Source organism: Physeter macrocephalus, chromosome 9 (genome assembly GCF_002837175.3).
Source record: "Physeter macrocephalus isolate SW-GA chromosome 9, ASM283717v5, whole genome shotgun sequence".
Classification (NCBI taxonomy): domain Eukaryota; kingdom Metazoa; phylum Chordata; class Mammalia; order Artiodactyla; family Physeteridae; genus Physeter; species Physeter macrocephalus.
This window is the reverse complement of record NC_041222.1, coordinates 65113681-65134691: the sequence shown is the minus strand read 5'-3', so window position 1 is coordinate 65134691 and position 21011 is coordinate 65113681. Positions and strand designations below refer to the sequence as shown.

General features: G+C 43.6%; 1 protein-coding gene and 1 long non-coding RNA gene across 2 annotated transcripts in view; one reads left to right on the top strand and one right to left on the bottom strand.

Moving 5' to 3' along the window:
* Positions 1-8403, top strand: part of LOC102982574 (uncharacterized) — a 21532-nt gene extending 13129 nt beyond the window's left edge. The window contains exons 2-3 of the long non-coding RNA XR_447584.2: positions 892-1042; positions 8084-8403. This is a non-coding gene — a long non-coding RNA (uncharacterized lncRNA). The remainder of the gene's footprint in view (positions 1-891; positions 1043-8083) is intronic.
* A 9760-nt stretch (positions 8404-18163) lies between these two features.
* On the bottom strand, positions 18164-18550 carry LOC102982750 (ferritin light chain-like). Its single transcript, XM_055086923.1, has one exon. The coding sequence runs from the start codon at positions 18548-18550 to the stop codon at positions 18164-18166; it is 387 nt and encodes a 128-aa protein (XP_054942898.1).
* Positions 18551-21011: the final 2461 nt, after the last annotated feature.

Sequence of the window (21011 nt, the reverse complement as noted above, 5' to 3'; positions counted from 1 at the left end):
GCATCGGCAGGCGGACTCTCAACCACTGCGCCACCAGGGAAGCCCTTCCTTCCTTCTTGTGAAGAGAGTCAGTAATAGTGAGTTACTGCCTCGTGCAGGTGGGTTTGACGAGTGGTCAAGAGGATGGTTAGGATTCTGTTGTCGAAGTCAGAGATGAGCCGAGGTCAGGGGAGCGGTGGTAGGAGGCAAGAGCAGACGTGAGAGAGAATTGAAAGCACACAGTGACCGATTGGATGAGAGAGGTGAGGGGAGAAGCGTTTCCAGCTTGGGAAATTGTGTTGACAGCAGTACAGCAGCTTCCTAACTGGACGTGGGAGGAAGAGGCACGATTTTCTTAAGGGAGTGGGGAGGTGGGAGTGGGCAGGATGTGCTCCCTTTAATACCTAAGGCATGCTGCTCTAGCGTTGGAAGTTAGGAGGGCGTTTGGAGCAGCTGTTAAAGAGTTGGGAGTTGGCGGTAAATGAGCGATCAGAGGAACCGTGTGTGATGGTTAATTTTATGTGTCAACCTGACTGGGCTAAGGGATACCCAGACAGCTGGCAAAGCATTATTTCTGAGTTCATCTGTGAAGGAATTTCTGGTGGAGATTAGCATTTGAACTGGTAGACTGAGTAAAGAAGATCTGCCCTCACCAGTGTGCGTGGGCATCATCCAATCCATTGAGGTCCCGAATAGAACAAAAAGGTGGAGGCAGGGCAAATTCTCTCTCTCTCTCTCTCTCTCTCTCTCTCTCTCTCTCTCTCTCTCCCTCTCTCTCTCCCTCTCTCCCTCTCCCTCTCCTTGAGCCGGAACATCCATCTTCTCCTACCCTCAGACATGAGAGCTCCTGGCCTTCGGACTCCGTGACTTACACCAGCTGCTTGTCTACTCTCCTCCCATCCCACCATCCAGGTTCTCAGGCCTTTGGCCTCAGACTGGGCATTACATCATCAGCAACCCTGCTTCTCAAGCCTTCAGATTTGGACTGAATTATTCCGCTGTCTTTCCTAGGTCTTCACCTTGCAGACAGCAGAACCTGGGTCTTCTTGGCCTCCATAATCACGTGAGCCAATTCCTAATAGTAAATCTCTCTCTTCTGTATATATGTGTGTTATGTGTGTGTGTGTGTGTGTGTAGAGAGAGAGAGAGAGAGAGAAATATAAATACATATGTGTATTTATGTATTTATATATATCTTGTATCAGTTCTCTATATGTACAGAGAGAGAAATACTCACACATATATATGTGTGTGTATAATGTGTGTGTGTTTATATATTTCTATATATCTTCTACTGGTTCTGTTTCTCTGGAATGTCCTGACTAATACACCATGAGAGGAGAGACAATGGATAGGAGAGTGAAAAATGAAGAGGAAGGAACATTGGAGCTTAGTGATGTTTAAAGGGCATGTGAGGAAGGGGAGGGATGTTAGTAAGCCTTGAGTTGCATCCCCTCCGTTTCAAGCATGTCCTTGAAGATAGCCAGATTTAAGGTGACTAAACCTTTGTGAGAAGAGGGAGGAGAGCAGGATCACGTTACTTAGGCCAATCATCTCATCCAGGCATGGCCGTATTAAAACCACCAAAGAAGACCGGCTGATGCTTAGTGGAAATCAGATGCTAGCAGGCCTGTGTGCGCGCACAAATACACACACACACGCACACAGGTGCACACAGAGCACCCCTCAGCCACACAGATGATTTGGGCCAGGTAGGCTGGACTCTGCTTTGAAGGGTAAATTTGGGAGAGAAGAATTCAAGCACATATTCATTTCTGCTTTGCCTACTGATGGGATCTCTGTTCTCTGGGATTCCGTGCTGTCAGCAAGTTCCGGAATAGCCTCAGAGCATGGAAGGAAGTAGCAGCATGGTGCAGAGCAAGGGAATAAAAGCTCTCCGTGCATCAGCCCCCTGATAGGTTCAGTGGCACCGACATGGCAGGTCAAAGAGTTCTCCCTTATGCTTGCGAGTCTCTCTCTTCCTTGGCTGGCTGTGTCCTATGCCAGACTGGGTGGACTGAGTGTGTTAATCAGGGGCCAGGGCCGAGGCCTGAAGGAGCTGGGACAGGGGAAGTCAAAGGCAGAGCTAGACCTGGACTCCTAAACACCGTGCACACTTAGCCAGGTGACTTCAGTTCTCTGGGCCTTAGTTTCCTCCGTGTAAATGAAGGACTTGGTGTGACTCCACATTTGTCCCCACTGAGAGAGACATCAGAGAATATCTGTAAGGCTTCATAGCATGTGTTCACATAGGCACTCACAACAGTGAACATACAGGTCTATTCAGACATACGTTTCACAAATAACCCATTCTCAGTAATCTGAGATTCCCTAAACAAGGTCACAGTAAGGCCTTAATTCCTTTAATAGCTGAATCACAGAGGCTATTACCTGCAGCTATTTTCTTCCCCAGATTTCCCTGTGGTCCCTCAGGGTTGCCACCCTTGTACATAGGACTTCTCCTCCTTGCTTATTTGCTGCCTCTTTCCAGGAGGATAAAAAGCTGCTGCAGCCTTCAAGGCTGCTTGCCATAAATGTGGACATGTGATCGAGTAATGAGATTCATGCTGAAACCCTGGAAGACCCAGAGAGATTGAGATTGACCAGACCTCAAAGTCCTACCTTCCCAGGGACTTGCTTGATTCCCCTAAGACCTAAGTATGAGCCTCCACAGCTCCTCTCTGTGGCTCTGGCCCTACTAATCATCCAGCATCATTTGCTATCTCTGTCCCCTCTGTGCACCCTACCTCAGCCACCCTGGCCCCTTGCTGTTCCTTGACCATACCAAGCATACTCCCACCACAGGGCCTTTGCACTTCCTATTTATTCTGCATGGAGCAATATTGACTCTTGTCTGGTATAACATAGTCTCTTCCTCATTTCTTTTAGGTCTCTGGTTTAAGTGTCACTTCCCTAAAGAAGTCTTTGCTGAACACCCCATATGAAATACCAACTTAAACATCTTTTTTTCATACCCAGCTTTATTTTTCTTCATGGTATACGTGACAGTGTTATATTTATTTACGGGCTATCTCTGCACACTAGAATGTCAGCTCCAGGAGGACAGGGGTCATATTCATTGCTTTACTCCCAGCACCTAGAATGGTGCCTGGAACAGAGCAGATTTTTTTCAAATGAATGAAAGAATAAATGAACAAATAGTTGAGGAGGCATGTGTGGCTCCAAGAGTTCTCTCTTTTGTTGGTACATACTTTCAACTCATTTATGTCATCACTGAGAAAGGTAAGATCCTCATTTCCATGGAGTTTATGTTCTAGTGGTAGAGACAGGTAGTACATACATACTTTAATTTCAGATGGTGGTAAGTGCTCTGAAGAAAATAAAGGCAAGAGATGGGAAAGAGAGTGGCTGGCTAGGGTGATGGAAATTCTTTTACATGGGGTGTTAGGGAAAGGTCTCTGTTTCAGAAGATCTGGGCAAGTGAAGAATTGAGGAAGTAGCAGGTGTTAAGCCTCAGGCTGGAATAAGTTCAGTGCATTTGAGCAACACTGAGAAATCCAGTGTGGCTGGAGCTTAGAGAATAGGCAGGGATGTGCTAGGAGCCTGGATTGGTGGTTCTAATCACCTAGGATCTTGCCAGCCATGGTAAGGAGTTTAGATTTTATTCTAAGACTAGACAACTTCCATGGAACTAGGCTGGCAGGATCGCAGGTGGTTCAGGTTTCAGTGTCCACTGCATATACTTTGCCTGTAACTCCACTGAACTTGACCCTCCTGTTGGGTCTGGGTCACACAGTCCAGAGTCTGTCCTCTGGAGAGTTTCCTTTCTGAGGGCACATGATGTCCTTTTCATCATCTGGTTTTGGTTATAGCAAGACAGTCCATCACACAAGTTTTAAAATAAATATATTTGACATTGGGAAGAGTCAAGGTCCCATTTCCATATTTTCCGGAGGGCTTCCTTACCCCTGTGTGTGTTTTCAGATTCTTAGGAGAGGGATCTACTTCATTTCTCCCTTAAAACCAATAGTTAAATCAAGGAAGCTGATGAAAGTTCAAAGTCTAAACTCCAGGCCATGGCCTTGAACTGTGTACATATTCTTTATCTCTCTCTCCCTCTCTCAGCTCTCAATATCTATGCTTTTTCTGCTTTTCTAGTAGAAGACCCTTTTTTACTTCCCTCATTGTGTTTCTAGTGTAGGGTCGGTGACATTTGTCTACTTAGTTCAGCACATCTCCATGATTTTGAGCCCCTTACAAGAACTTTTTGGCATGGGACTTCTAGAGATGCGCAGTTCATGGACTCTTAGACTTGGAGAAATCCTTAAAGATTCCCACCTTTAAATGTTGTTTCTAGTACGAACAGTTTATTGGGGTAATTGGGTGGCAAGTTATTACCTTTTCTTTGCATTTAAAATTTTTTTTTAGGCCAGCACTTTAATACTCTTTCAGGTGGTTGATCCAAATCCATTGCATTGTAACAAACTGCCCAGTGGAACACTGGGCTGGAGTGGTCTGGGGTTAGTCCAGAATAGCGGGAATCCTTTCAAAATTTGCAGAAGGATAAAAACCTGCCATTTTTAAGAAGATCGTTTTCTCCAAAATTTCTCCCAAAATTCATTCTTAAACTTTGATGCCTGCTACCACTTTTCTGGTAGCAAGCACTAGCAGACAACCAAACAAATGAACGAGCAGCAAATGAATATTAATGGAAAAATTCTGAAACAGTTGACCATGCTTGGTTTGACAGCTTGTTTCTTTGTGGACATGTGGGTCCCCAGTCTACAAATAGAATTTTTCTCCTAGTAAAATTACTGGTACTTCATCTGATGGAGTTCACTGTGCTGATATTTTAAGGGGTTTCGCAGAGCATGGCATTTTGCAAAGAGCATCATTTCTTCCAGGTTCTTCTTTTTCATAATTTGGGAACCATTGAGTTTTAGGGATCAGCTGAGGTCCCTCTCTTAGAAAGTCTGCAAATAAGTTTCTGTCTCTCAGCCACCAGAACCTTAGAATGTGTCTGACTAGTTTTTAAAAGGCTGTATGAAGATGTGACCACTTCAGAGTATTCAAGGGTGGAAGTTCAAGTTCATGTGCTCATTTATTCAGCAAGTATGACCTACTGTGTCGTGCTGAGTTATGTCTGTTTTTAGCTCAAAATCACGTCCGTCTGTATCTAAGGCTTTACAGAGGAGAAGCTGGGAACTGTATTTCCCAGGCTCCCCTTCCCTAAGCAGTTCCTAGTTAGAGTCTGCCAGTGAGAGTCACTCACGTGAGATTTAGAAGGTGGATAGAAAAAAAGGCCATTATACTCCCAGAGGCAGTTTAGGCAGATGTGTGGACAGATGGCAGACTCAAGGCTTGCAGGGTCTTCTGGCAAACCTGTGAATTACTTGCTTTGTGCTCTAGGGGGTGGAGATTATTGGTGTGGCTGTTTCTGAGTCCTTGATTCAGCGTTGCCGGCCTATGAAGGCAGCCGTGGCTTCTTGGAGGTTCTTGACATTTGCAGCAGCTTCTTGGGAACCACCTATTTCACTGCAGCAGGCAGAAATCTTCAGTGCTGGCCTCTGTGTACTTTGCTGCCCCAGCCCTGAAGCCGAATCCGGCCTCTGTACCCCAACACCAAATTAAATCTTGGGGACAGAATTTTGGGTGAAGTAGAAAAGCTTTATTGCTTTGCCAGGCAAAGGGGGCCACAGTGGGCTAATGCCCTTAAAACTGTGTGTCCTAACCTGGAGGGGGGTAGTGAGGAGTTTTATAGTAATGGTTCGAAGAGGGCGTAGTCAGCTCATGGACATTCTTCTGATTGGTTGGTGGTGAGGTCATCGGGAGTCAGCATCATCGACCTTCTGGTTCCAACCCGTCTGGGGTCTGTGTGCTTATGGGCAGCATACCGTTAATTTCTCCCACCTGGTGGGGTTTCAGTATCTGCAAAACAGCTCAAAGATACTGTTATGTGTATCCCTTGAGGGGGAGCCAGGACCCTGCCCCAAGCCTGCACTGTTGTTTCTCTTGACTGTTCCTCCCTCATCTCCACATCCTCTCCCTTCCCTAATTAGCAACTGTTTGAACCTGGTCATTGAAACTCAGGCAAGGTCATGGAGGCTGAATGAAGCCTATTTCCTGTAATCAAGAAGTGGGGGACACAGAAAGGCTTTTGTGTCCAGGAGCCCCTCAGGGTCCTGCTCAGTCGGCCCTTTCATTGATGGTGCAAGCCTCCCAATCCCTGTATTCAGACCCTTCATGTTTGGAACACTTAGAGGTTGGAGGTTTAGATACGGGTGTGGGGTTGGTCCTATTAGCCATTTTGACTACAGCTAACTTCCGTAGTCCCACAGGATATCATCAGACGGGTCAGATTCATCCTTCAAGGCATTCCCTGAGTGTCTAGTGGTTAGGGTTTGGCGCTCTCAACCTTCAACCAGCCTGGTAATCCCCTTTGACAGCACCATCTTTCTGAAGGACAGTATCTCTCTATCACATAAATCTCAAAGGACTTGAGAAGACACTAATCTGCTCAAATTTGACATCCTTGGACTCATCAAACCCTCCTTGAACCTGGTAACATTTTCAACGTTACCAATACTTGGGAAATAATTCCACTTGTCTTTTAAAATTTTTCTTTATAACTCAAATTTAATGTAAAACTTGAGTGGTATCACTCCAACAGTTCTTTCAAGACTTACCAAGTTAAACATACCGAGGCATGGTGAAATCAAGCTTTTCCTAGGAATATACCCCTGCCCAGTATCTGTGTCAATTATGGAACTTAAACCTGATCAGGGAAGGGTGCTGAAAGCAGTGATGGTACAAACTTCTACTACTTCCTCTACGTTAGCTCAACATGCACTTGACCGTCTCAAAATGGTTTCATCTTCACTGTTTCACAGACCAAATGCAGCGCAGGAGTTCAAACAAAATAAATTTAAAAATAAATATGGAAATAGAATGAGGGGATTAGTTATGTAGCTTGAACATTTAATGGATGTAGGCTCAGAGAGCAAGCTGGGTCACTCTCCACCACTGATTAGTCCTGCTGAGTGGACCAAAATCTCTCCTGGATCAGCATCAGGATGGTTGTGGATGCTGGCATTTGCCTCTGTGACTAACCACCTCTGTCTTCCGATCTACACACTCTTCTTGAGTGTTAAAACATTCCAGCAGGCTGTAGGCCAGTCACGTTATTGGGAGCATATCCAGGGCTGATGTTCCACTGCTGTACCACCTTCATGGCCCTACCAGTTTTTAAAATACTTGAAAACTTTCTTACTAGTGGGTACAGTCACTGCCCTGAGTCCTCCCATTGCACCCCACCATCCTACCACATTTCCCCGCAGTTCAGCACTCTACAGGTTCATGATGTCTGGCACAGCAGGGGAGCTTCCAGGATCTGCTCATTCTCATTGGTTGATACCTGTTTCATACCTGCTCTTAAATATTGTTAGTATCACCCCAGAGTGCATTTGTTGATTGAAGAGGTGAAATCTCAGACAGTGACCTTATTTCCATTTCACTGTCTCCTACTCCCACCAACCAACAGCCTATCAGTGACATATGTTTATGAAATCATACCTACTTCTGGTTTAAAACAACCAGAGGTAGACCCCACAAGAGGCTTTTAATAGCCTGGTTAGATACTCCCTGGATCAGGGAATAAAACCTCGGAGAAGATTCCCTTGAATTCTTTTGTGTTGCAGAGAGTGAAACTATAGGGATGGGCCTTCTCTGTGGTTCTATTACCAGACCCAGACATGGCACACAAAGCAGTCAGGCTGGGCCGGCGATAAAGAAGGCCCTCGAAACTTCAGTCCAGAGAGAGGGAAGGAAGGGGCATACGTGGTCCTAAAAGTATTCTGGGTGCACAGGTAATTTACCCCTGAGGTGGACTTCCAGTGTGTGGGGAGAGAACATTGGCTTTGCTGTGACAGACTGATCTGAATACTGATCTGGCCGCTTCAGGCTCTGTGACTGTGGGCACTTTAATCCCATTGGGTCGTCATGTACTCATTTAAGAATGGGGATAATTCATAGGTTGGTTGTGGGGATCACATGAGGTAATTTGTGTATGCAAAACACGTAACACTAGAGAGCTGAAACAAAAAGCACAAAACAAGCAACTTGCTCTTCAAATTTCTTATTCTAGGCAGTGAGAAGAGAAGCCTGAGAAGATGCTCCTGGGCTGAGGCATTCTTTGTGTTGTGATATTTTCCTGTTTCTGTGATGGCCTCAGTGTATGAGCATATTGACTGAGGGCCTTCATATGTTGAAAAGGTCATGTCCCGGGAGAAAGGAAACGAGCCCCAATGCTTTGCCTTATCACTTCGAGGAAGAGATGGCCAGAGAGAATGAACCTCCTATTCCTAGGGCCTGCTAACCCTGAGAAACCACCTCCTTGGAAAGTGTTCTGGACTTCCTCAGTTTCTGCAATGCAAACGAATACTCACCAGTGCCACAGAGACACGTACTAAGGCAAGTGCAAGTTTACCAAGTTGCTACCTGAGCAAGCTCTTCCCTGCATGATGGCCCCTACCCCAATCTCACAGGCTGTATTCTATGGATTGTGGAAACCAGCAGTGGTAGACAATGCCCTTTTAATAGTAAAGGCTGCATCATGGGGTCTTCTTAGAACCTCTTGAGCAATGAAGCTCATTTCCTATGTTTTAATCTTCGGAATATATGATTATTATCTTTAAAGTGAAGGTGGCAACTAGGAGCAACATCAAATACCAGTATAGATTACTTGATAGGGAGGCTGCTCGTATATTGTGCATTATCAGGATTCTAAGGCTGCAATCAAGGCCTTGATTGATTAGCAATGTCTGTAATGGATATGGGAAGGGATGATGGCAGTGTGCCTATCATGCATTTGCCAATCCTATTTTACTGTCTTTTTGATTCTTGTGCAAACAGTAACCTATTTTTAAGGTACAAAATAGGCTGAATGGATTAGAGGAGCTTTTCTTAGAAAAATGATAAAACACAAACTAAAGAGATACTCGTCCCTAAGCAGGGTGTTTTATGACTTCAAGTTGGAGGGTTCATTGTTATATGTGCAAGATGGATTTCCTGGTGCTTATGTCTCCGTGCAGTGAAAAGAAAAATATGTGTTAAGTGTGCATAATCAATACGTCCTAGTTTCTACCTCTCTCTGCTAAAGTAGGGTACATAGGCTTCAAATTTTCAATCAGTCTTTTTCTTTCCTTGGGGGTGTTTGCAGCAGTATTCTCTCCCACAGTGGATGCATCCATTTCTCCCTTTTCTCTCAAGATCCTCATCTCCGTTGATGTCTGGAAGCCACTTGATGGTGTCTTGCTGCTCCAGGTACCCATGGAAAATGTTTGATGTCAGTGCCAAGGATGCCATCTACAGATGCTCCAAAAGTGTAAATCCTCAAGGGCCTGTGGCAGTTGCTATTCAGTGGGGAGATGGACACATTTTGTATCCTGGGCACTAAGACAGCACTACACGTAGTGAATCCACAACTTCTGCTTCTGCATTGCAGCCTCTGTCTGCAGAGGGCTCACACAGGGGACTGGGTGGGGTCCAGAGGCCACACTAATCTCCTATCCCATCTCCTACAGGTGTATCCATGGTACTTCTTGCAAACCTACTTGTGCAGATTGCCAGTTGGTGGGCCTGTCTCCTTGGGACGTTAGCACTTGGACACTTAGTGTTCTTGGATAGTTTGGGCCATGAGTATTTAGTGATTTCAGGTTTTCTTTCTAATTCCTCACAGCCATTTTACTTCCAAGTAAAATGTGGTTTTTACTGTGGCATACTGGAATATCTGGAGTAGTTGGGGTATGGAGGAAATGACTGACATTTAGTTTAGACACTCTTCTTTTGTATTTTATCATATTCCCTTTTGTTAATTTCTACCATTTGTTAATTTCTTTTATTCATTCATTTGTTCAACATTTACTGCACTGCTTGTATGTACCAGGGAATAATATTGAATCCTGAACTGGTAAATATGAATACTATAAGCTCTCTCTTCACAGCTTTCACAATTTTAGGGAGAAGGGGAGATAAATATGAAACAAATTCTATTGATGAGTGCAAAATGAAACATTACATCATTTAAGTCTAGAGAATAGCCCCAGGGAGGAAAAGATTAATCCCAGGCAGATGAGGGGGAATAAATGGTACTTCTGACTTTATTTTTGCCACTCAACCCCAGACAGCAGTCTTCTGGGCTTATGTTAACTTTGTCCAGCTCACAGAGATACCATTAACGAGCACCAGGCTGCCAGTATGGTTTAAAAACTAAAACAAATTTAACATCCTAAGCTGGAGGAAATCTTAACTGAGAACTGCAAGGAAGAGCTGCCTTGGCATAAGCTATGTGGAATCTTAAAAGGGAGCATTGAGCCAAGATTTGTGTTCAACAGCTAATACTTTAGAGACAAGAGTTATATATACAAAAGCTCCTGTTTGTCCTTGACGGATGCATATAAAAGTTGCATCTGTAACCCATGCTTTATTTATTTACTTTTTTAGACCCTGACAATGTTCTGTAAGGTGAGCATCAGGTCAAACCAAAGCACCAGGTCTGTCTGCTCACCCCATTGCAGGACTGAAATTAAAGGAAGAAGGAAGACTATGAAAGTCAGTTACCACGTCGCCCCTAACTGTAGGGGTTGGTTAGCTGTAAATGTCAATCAGCCCTAACGAGGACCGTGGAGTAATTTGTTAAATAACTGAGTGAGCATGCCAGTCGGAAGCCCGCTGGATGAGAGCGCGGCATCAGTTGGAGACAAAGGAAATTGCTCGCTTTTCTCTGCATCGAGTGGGTCCTTGGAGGCTTAGAACTAGCTGGTCCAGAAAAAGCCGAGAAAGCAGAAGGAAGGAATGGGGGGAAGGAGGAGGCCACTGGGCCTCCTGGAAATGTGAGGGGCGATAAAGAAAGGGACCCCTCGCCCACACTGAGAAAACACACACGACCTGAGCGAGCGGAGAGTGGAAAGAAAGCCCCGGAGTCCCCAGAGAACTTGACAGAAAGCGTCTGACTGCCAGACCGACCGGCCGCACCATCTGCTTCCACGCGTCTCTCCCCAACAATGGGAACTTCTGCGGACCTTCTGCCCCGCCCCTCCCCCGCCTGGAGCACGCATTTAAATGAGGCCCGGTAACGGGGGGGGGGGGGGGGGGTGCCGCCGCTGGCGCTGTGATCTCTCACACCCTGGGAGCCAGCCCGGCATCCCCAACAGGAGGCCCCGAGGGGAGAGGTTAAAGTCTCGGCTGACCGGAGACGTGATTACGGAGCTGCTCCCAAATGAGGTTGCTTCACTGCTGGTACTTGGGCATGTGTTGGGATAATTGTGCTTGAATACTTAATACTTGATTGACTTGGCTGTTTTGTGTTTGACCATATTTTGAAACGCGATCTCACTGTTGGGTTTAGGCAATTAGCATCAAGACCACGGGTAAAACGGGGTGAAACGCAGTTACTTCTATGGTGATTTCTGCTTCGTTCCTGGATTCAGCACAGAGAACGGAGTGTTCTACTGGGACTCATTTGCCTATATTTGGATCATCTGGAATTTTGATCTTAAAGAGGAAGTCTCTTAATCCTGAACTTCATGTAGCTGCCAACTTTGATCTTTGCATCTTTGGTTACAGCTAAGTTTTACTCGCATTCCAAGTGACCTTTGTTCTCGTGCAGTCGTAGAAGAATAGAATAGGAGAGGAGAGGTCTGGGCTGAGAAAAGGAAAATTCATGCCAAGCACGAGAAAGGCTAGGGCAGAATGTGAGTGATAAGTTATGACACAGAATCCACAATTTCAAGATGACAGTTAGCTTACTGGCTTTGGTGCCCTGTCTGGTTCAGTTCCTTGCGAGTCTGTCTTAATTATCTTTGTATCCCCAGCACCTAGCACAAGGCCTGGATTTTAGTAGGTATTTAGTATTTATATTTCTGGAACATGTATATTAAAGCTAGCACAACTTCTAGGCAAATAGAGAAGGGCTATTAGCTAATTTTAAAAAATCTTTTTAATTTCATTTTTAAATGGTGAACTTAAGCATCACTCAGGCTGTGTCTCATATTATTGGGATAAAGTGTTCCAGTTAAGAATTACCAAAGGCAGGAGCTGGATCTCACTCATTCAAGATCACTTTGGGGATATTTGAAACTATTGACTCTCTATGATAAAGGATGGCCAGGTTTCTATTCATCCAATCTCATTCAAAGCTCAAGCAGGTACTGATTTATTTAAAGAGAAGTAAGAGGAAGATTAAGTCTGGAGTAGTCAGATGACTAATTGCGTATCACTAATTCCATAAATGAAGGCATCACAACCCATTTGTTAGGTTTTATAAGAAAAATAAGAACAAGCACTGATGAAACAGATTATGAAACCTAGGTGATGGGTCTTATAAAACAATTCCAGGAGTACAGAAAAGTGTGGTAGAGGTCTAAGACCAAATGTTGATAACATGCGTGCAGTCTGTATTACCTTGAACCTATAAGGACTCAGTCTTAGCAAAGTGACAGGTTTGATGACTTTGGCTCAGTGGTGTGAAGTTCACATATCTGGGATATACAAACACAATTTATTTGTAAATTGATCATTAAAGTCCCTCAATCAAGGCATAACTCCTATGTTGTTCTTGTCCTCAATTAAAAATGAAGAATGATTCTTGGATTTGCATTTATTCTGTGTTCTTCACTTAGTAAAGACTTTTTCCTATCCTGGATGTTTAATCAACTTGTTCAAAATTCGTTATTTATACTTATTCTGTCTTTGTTTCCTCATCTGTAAAATGGGAATTTTAATAGTATCTACTTCATAGAATTGCTGTAAGGATTAAATTAAGTAATATATGTAAAATGCTTATAATTGTGCCTGGCACTTAGTGTTTGCATATATATTTCCAGTGACAGTATTTGCAGCTATTATTTAATTTGATCACCTTCTTGTTTGTTGAGGATACAGTTTCATTCGTACTTCTTTTCTGTTTAAGCATGTGTGACTCTGCTTAAGAAGACTGTAGACTTCTCCAAAAGATAGTGCAAATTTATTATAGTAAATACTTTTGTAAGGTCACATAATGAAGTATAATAATTCTCAGTCACTGCCCTAAATTTGAAATTCTAATTATGTAATTATCATAAATTTTTAGCAGCTGCGGAGTCTGGGTTAAGTATTAACAAGACTAAGTATTTTAGTGCATCACATAAGGCAGAGTAGAGTAGTGAATAAGCGAGTGCGTTTGAATCTTGGCTCTTTTGGTTATTAACCTCTTTGAGCCTTGAGATTCTTTTCTTTTAATGGAGTAATAATACCTACCTCACAAAATTGAAGAAAAGATGAAATAAGATAATCTATGTAAAGGACTTAGTACAATGCTTGGCCTATATAGAAAGGACACAATAAATGAATAAGTGGTAAGTATAATTATTATAGTAATTATTATTATAGCTATGATCATCATTTTCTATCACAAAAGTTGGAAGATGTGCCCTTTTTTACTCCTCATGGGGGAACAGCATTCAGGAGAAGCTCATGGGGGACAATTTGGCATCTTAGAGAGTATGCTGTGGTCTACTGCAAAGAATCCAGAGGACATAGATTGAAATTCTTGAGATGAATGGCAGACTTCCAGTCCCTCTTCGAAGGCTCTACAACGCTGAGATTGACTAGGATCACCTGCTCCTTCAGTGCTCTCTCTCTTCCCCCGTGATCACACTATCATCATAATAGAGGTACCGTTTATTGACTTCCTTCCTTATATATGAAGGGACTTTATTTGCATTATTTTTAATCAGCATAGAAAATCTGATCTGCAAGCTAGATGTTATCCCAATTTACAGTTGTGTAAAAGTCGCTTAGCTAGTGGGTAGCAGAACCAAGGATTCAACCTGGGTCTTTCTGACCACTAAGCCTGCCCTTTTCCCATTGTTCTCTGGCACGGTTTACCACCTTAGCACCGCCTCCAACTCTAGTCCTAACAAGGGCCTCTAAAAACAGTTATAAGGAAACATTTTTGAGGATAATTTTTTTCTCAACTTGAGTTGTGTTTTTCTTCCTGCTCTACAGAGTACAAAATTACCAGAATCCACACATATACATACTTGTGAAACTAGTGCGAGTCACTACTCTTGAGTGATATTACATATAGTTTGGCTGCAAGAAAATTAAACTCTATATCAGGAAATAGTTCCCAAGACCAGTAACTTTGGGGGCGGGGGGGAATGTATAAAAACAGATGCCAACAAAAGAGTGAAGCAAATTAGAAAAAAGTTTCCCAACCACAGAGAGTAAATAAGTATAATATTTAGTTAAACGTTCTAAATAGGTTGAGACATACTCAAGGTCGGTCACATAGTAAATTAGTAATGGAATCAAATCCAGCCTTTGGATATTCATTCCAGTACTTTTTCCTGACACCTCTGCAGCTTCTCAGGTACTGGGAGAGAACAACCTTTTAACAAAAATGAATGGTGGAGGAAAAAGTGTTTAAGACACTCCAGGAATAGTGTTAACTGGAGGGTCTCTAATTTTGGAGCCCTTTTGGAGGTTGCCCACATTCTTGAATCTATGTATCATGTGCATACACAGCATCTTTTGCTCTAGGTGTCCTCTCAGCCCTGAGCATACACTCCAATGGACACGTTGCAAGGATCATTGATTCCAACTAAACACCTCTGCACAGGCAACTTGAGATGCAGCAAAATGTGTCTCTGGCAGCATCCCTCTTTCTCTCTCATGGTCCTCTCCTTTTGATATACCTACTAGCCCTCTGGTAGCCCCTAAAATCCTCTTTGTATGTTTTATTACCAAACATTTTGTTCTGATGTGTTAAGTAATTTTTATAAAATTCTACAAAAAATTATCCTCTAATAGTAATCACTTGTATTTGTAAAGCTCATTACATTAAGTACCCACATATGCACTGTTTTAGTTTTCTCATTAACTCTGCCAAGTGGAGAAGACAGGTAGGTTATCCACATTTTACAAGTAATAATAATACAGAGCTGGAAGGGTTAAAAGACTTGCCTAAAGTCACACTGGGCAGTGAGCAGTGGCGTCACATGGAGCTCATGTCTTCTGAGACCTAACAGGGCATTCGTCATGGAGATGCATTTTCTCATAGAGTAGTTTCACTTGGGGAGAAGACATACCTGAAGATGGAAAGGTGTTTAATGCACAAAGACTCTGACCATGTAATTTCAGGCTTTATGGCAGCAATTAGGGAAAGGTATACCTTGGTGGCACCTCTTGATTTATACTATGGAAGCCAAAAACCTTAATGAAGGAAGGTCATCAGAAGCATTTCTCTCTCTAAAGTCTTATCCCCCGGTAAACATTTGACAAATACTTCAGAAAAAAGGAAGTACTTTTTTTTTTTTTTTTTTTTTTTTTCCGGTACGCGGGCCTCTCACTGTTGTGGCCTCTCCCGTTGCGGAGCACAGGCTCCGGACACGCAGGCTCAGCGGCCATGGCTAGCGGCCGTGGCTCACGGGCCCAGCCTCTCCGCGGCATGTGGGATCTTCCCGGACCGGGGCACGAACCCGTGTCCCCTGCATCGGCAGGCGGACTCTCAACCACTGCGCCACCAGGGAAGCCCCAGGAAGTACATTTTTATGTGTCAGAGGTAAACAAAAGTCAGTATTAAGCCAAAATACTCAGCATTTCTTTTATTTACCATGTTCTAGAGCATTTTAATTAGAGGTTTTTAAGTTTTGAGATAGATGTTAAGCAAATAAATACATGGCATGAAATTTACAGGAAATTGGTGAGCAGCTAATGTGACAATCAAATTAATTACTGGGCATATGTTGTGCATCTGTTAGTTCAAACACTCAAGAACTTCCCAAGTGAAATCTGGGTGAAACTGGCCCCTGTACACAGAGGGCAAGAAGAGACAGAAGAAAGAGGCAGATCACTCCAGAATGGTAGGTGGAGGTTTTAATAAGCAAGGGAACTTATACACAAGGCTTGTCCTGGGTGGCCACAAGACGGGGTGATCTCCTCATCCACCTGCCAGAATCTTAAAAGTTTATTTAACTACGTTCAGTCTCGTATTCAGTGCAAGATGGTCTTAACAACACCTTACTCTCCAGATTATGGCCTTGAAACAGCTCCTAGTGTGGAAGGGTGGGCAGAATATACATTCCAAGGACGGGAGGGAGTGAGGAGCCTCCGACTTCCTATGTCCAGCTTGCGGGTCAACCGGGGGTCATATCCTCTAGCTGACCTCCTTCAACAACAGTCATGTTGGCTGTGGGTACTTTAGAAGATTCAGTTGCATAATAATGTCTTAGGTTCTTTGGAAAATGAGGGCCAGCACTATAAATATTCTCAGATGGATATAATATCCTTATTGTTAAGGAGCAAGCAACTTGTGTACCTCCAAGAAGAAAAGATGGCATAGCCATAGTTGCCAGTTATACAAACTTAGTAACATAAGAGACAATGTTGTTGATAATTATTTTTAGTTTTTCGTTTGTCTCAAGAGAATTTGTAAATGCTATGGAAGCATTTTTATGATGGTTGCTTTAAAATTCTTGTCAGATAATTCCAGTATCTGATTAATTTCAGTGTTGGTGGCTGGGGCTTGTCTTTACTCATTTATGTTGTGATTTTCCTGGTTCGTGGTATGATCAGTGATATTCGATTGTATCCTGGACATTTTGGGTATTATTTTTTGAGAATTTGGATCCTATTTAATCTCTTTTTTTAGTAGGTAGTCCTCCTGTTGAGGCGTAGCTTAAGTGAGGGCTGGATGGGTGTATATGTCCAGCTTCCTAAAGGGGCTCTGCCAATAGCAGAAGTAGAGAGCTGGCTCACATTGTTTCCGTGCAAGAGGATGCTCCCCACTTGGTCCTACTGATACCTTCCCGGTCAAGGCATCAACTTGTACTGCCTCATTGCCTCCAAGCGGTGTAAGATTATGCCTTGCTGACAACAGAGAGGGGGAAAGCAGAAGGCTGGCTCACCTGCTTTGCTGCTGCAGGGGAGAAAGGAAGCTCAGCAAGGCATCCTTGACAATGAGGGAGAGGAAGGGGGGGGATGAGTGCCAACTAAGCCACCTCATACCTCCTCACTGATGCAAGGTAGGCATGGTGGTTCAGCTCTCCACCAGGCTCCAGTGACATGGATCGTAGGGAAAGTGAAGTGCCAACTAGATGTGACTCACTGTTTATTGAGTTTCATTGCTCCCCGGTAGGGATGGGAGGCTCTGCTTGCTGCTGGACCTCACTGATGCTATCCTGATGGAGGAATCTGAGTGTCACCAATTGCTTCTGTGGAGACGGGAGACGGATGGGGTAGAGTGGAAGACCGGCTTCCTACTCAGCCCCCCTAAAACCATGGGGTGGGAGAAATCCAACTCTTTTGGAGTTTGCCTGGAGTGAGGCAGTACTACCAAAAAGGTTTTCTGTTGATATACGTTACCCCTTTCCTAGTATTTTGGCTAGGGGGAATAGGCTCTTCTTCAAGTAAATTTTTTGTCTGTTCATGTTGGTGGTTTCTGGTTTGAGGCTTCTGCCATGTCTGGAACGTATGTTCTCGAATTCTTAGTTTTAAGAGAGAGGAACTCTGCCTCTCTAAGAGGTGGAAATGGGGCTACTCCATCTTGGAACTATAATAGAAGTCCCTGCAACCATTTTTAAAGAATTCTTTGACATTCACTTTGGTCAGAATATGTCCGTGGACCTTGCCATAGGAGTAGTGTGTGTGTGTGTGTGTGTGTGTGTGTGTGTGTGTGTGTGTGTGTGTGTGTGTGTGTGTGTGCATACAAAGATAACTTTGAATGTTTTAAATTTTCTTTCCCCTAATACCTATTTATCATCTTTTGCCTTCCTTTCTTACACACACACACACACACACACACTTCTTTTGTGTTGTTGATCTGCCCTGCAAGTTTACTTACACTTTTCTCCTACCCCCACTCCAAGCTTACTCTAAATCTTGCCCAGTAATTCCTTGACTTAGGGTGGCTGGAAAAAAATCAAGAGCATTAACTTTTTTTTCTGCAAAAAGCTTTATTATTTACATTTGGTTCACAGCTTGGGAGAAGGCCCCAGGGTGGTTAAAAAGCTGCCTAGTGGCTGCAGAGAGAGGCTTCAGGCAGAAGCCCTGACACCAGAGGGATGCCACAGGGGCTCCTCAAGGGCCGCTGGTCTGAGGAGGTTCCTGTTCATGCTCCAGAGTGAGCCTGTTGAGCAGATACTCTCCCAGCCCAGCCTGGGGGCCACCAGCTGGCGGAGATTAGTCAGGTGGTCGCCATCTTCTTGCTGAGTTTCACCTGCTCACACCCAAAGTGGCTCTCCAGGAAGTCAGAGAGCTGGGAGTCTGCGCAGGCAGAACCCAGGGCGTGCAGATCCAAAAGGGCCTGGTTCAGGTTCTTCTCCATGACGACGGTGGCTTCCATAGCGTCTGCGGTTTTACCCCACTCATGTTGGAACGGCTTCTGCACTGTACGTCCTGGAAGAGGGCACAGCTGCCGTGCTGGTTTTGTAGCTTCAGGAGATGCTCCGGAGTCCTCACTCTTCTCCCCGGCCAACTTGCTGAAGGAGTGGCCCACGTCTTCCCGAGCCACATCGTTGTGGTCGAAATAGAAGCCCGGAGAGAGGTAAGTGTAGGGGGCCTGCAGATGCATGTTGACCAGGCAGTTCACTGCGGCCTCCACCTCGGTGGAATAATTCTGAGGAATCTGGGGAGGTCATGGTTGATCGACAATAGGGAGCTAAGCTCAAAAAACAGTGTTAGGCTGGTCCTGGAAGCTGAAGGCGGCTGAGTGGTTGGTTCCAAAGGTTGCGATTGGAAAGGAGGTTGGAGGGTGGTCGGAGGCTGGAAGCAGGGGCATCCCTGGGTCTGTTTCGTCTAAACACTGTTGAAGCAAGAGACAGATCTTCCGGGCCACCGGGCCGCACTGCCAAGAGTATTAACTTTTTAACTCAGGTCCCCTCATCAGGTAATCCCAAACATCTGTCTGTTATTTTGCATCAGTTTGATCATTTCCTATGGTATTGAAATTTTGTCTTAGTGGCCTTGCATGGAGAATTTCTTGAGCTAAAGACTCTGACTATTCACCTTTGTATCTATAGCATCTGGGCTCAGTTCCTGGTACCTCCCAGATTCTCAGTGACTATTTGTTGAATAAGGTGTCCATATAAGCACATTTTCCATTCACCCCTGCCTCTGATTGGAATCCTTTCTTTGCACGTCCTCATACGCAGCTTAATTTATATGAGAGAGAAAGGTATGGCCTACATGATGTTGGACTATCTCACTGTGCGATCTTGGTAGTTCAGTGTTTCATTTGTCCGTTGCGGTGTAATAAGCTATGTCAAAACTTGGCGGCTTAAAACAACAATGATTTTGCAATTTGGATAGGGTTTGGTTGAGCTAATCTCTGCTCCATGTGCTACCAGCTGGGGTGTTTTAACTGGGGCTGGAGGATATACTTCCCAAATGGCTCACTCACGTAACTGGCAAGTTGGTACTGGCTGTTGGCTGGGAGCTCACCTGACACTGTGAGCCAAAGGTCTTCATTATTTTCCACAAGAGCCTCTCCACATGGCTGCTTGGGCTTTCTTACAACATGATGGCTAGATTTCGAGATGTAGAAACAGCCCAGCCTTCTTAATACCTGGCTTAGAATACTCGTAATATTTCTTTCTCTGCATTCTATTGGCCAATTTAGTCTTAGACTCAGCAGATACAAGGGGAAGGAATGTAAGTTGTACCTCTTTATGGGAGGAGCAGCTTGTACATATAGAGAGGGGCAGAATTATTGGGGGCCATCTTTGGAGAGTAACTTTAACTTTCTGCCGTAAAATTTCTTTATCTGTCAAATATGAAATTGAGAGGGCAACAATAACACATACATCATAGAGTTGCTACGAAAAGTATAGGAGATGACATATATATTGCATTTCGAATGATTCCTGGCACATGGTAAGCAGTTGATACATTTTTAACTAATTAGGATAATTTTTGTTGCTATGAGAATGAAAAATTCCTGCACAACACTAAGTTGGAGAAGAACATACTTTTTCCTCCATGGAAGTTATGATATCTTCTCATAATTCCAGTTAGACGATTTTACTGGTTAGTATTTCCTTTGACAGCTTTAATTACCATATTCTCTTTGATTTGCTTCCTCTAGACTGACTGAATTTTTTTTTTTTTTAAAGATCTCAAATCAGTAGCCCTCAAATGAAAGGAATAACCCACAGTTCTGTAGTATAATGACTTGGTGTCTCTGTTGGAATCCTTTTTCTTTTTATACTTACTTGCAGGTATTTTTCTTACACTCTGAGAAAGCAGTCCTCTGTAGAGATAGAATGAATGATACAGGAATGACATGCCCTTGGAAACTGCTCCTGTTTCTCTCTTCGGAAACACGCGTTTGCAGAGTTAGTCCTTTAGGAAATTTACAGGTCAGCAGAGGTCATCAGCCAGATAAATCCAAAGAATAACCAGTGGGGCCAGATAAATTTCAAGTCAAGTAATCTCTGCATTAGTGTAAGTAATTTCTTATTTCTACACCAGAGATGGGGATTGATGCTAAACAATATGAAACTACAATTATGTAAATTCACTATTTTTAGCCATTGAAATGTTAGCCGAGTCTAACTTTTCATTCACCAGTGCATGGTGTCTTTGTAACTATCTTAATTTTATATATAAAGAAAGCAATCAGGTTTGTGCCGTATTCTCATAACACTGCTAATTTCTGTTCTTTTCTTTTGATTCTATGTCCAGACCTGTAATTTTTCCAAGTGATTAAGACCACAGGTTATTCCTTCTACAGCTGACATTTCCTTTCTGTGATTATTCATCTCTTTGGTTCTTTTAACAGCCATGTTTTATTAATGATCATTTACCGTGCAGTAATAAACTCTGTGTCAGTTCTTCCGGAATTTTCTGATCCTTGATTACAGTGTAACATATTGCCTGATTAATTGCTCATCAGTGCTGTTTTTAGCTTCTGCGTGCACTAGTTAAGGTTATTTCTTCCCGTTTTGGATTTTCTGTCCCCTTAAGATTTTCATTTACAACAACTTATTAGTTGTCTCCAACTTCTCCCACTTCCTTTTTGCATTCCCTGATAG

Coding starts and splice junctions, on each gene's coding strand:
- LOC102982750 (XM_055086923.1), bottom strand. CDS start 18,550: ATGCATCTGCAGGCCCCCTACACTTACCTCTCTCCGGGCTTCTATTTC.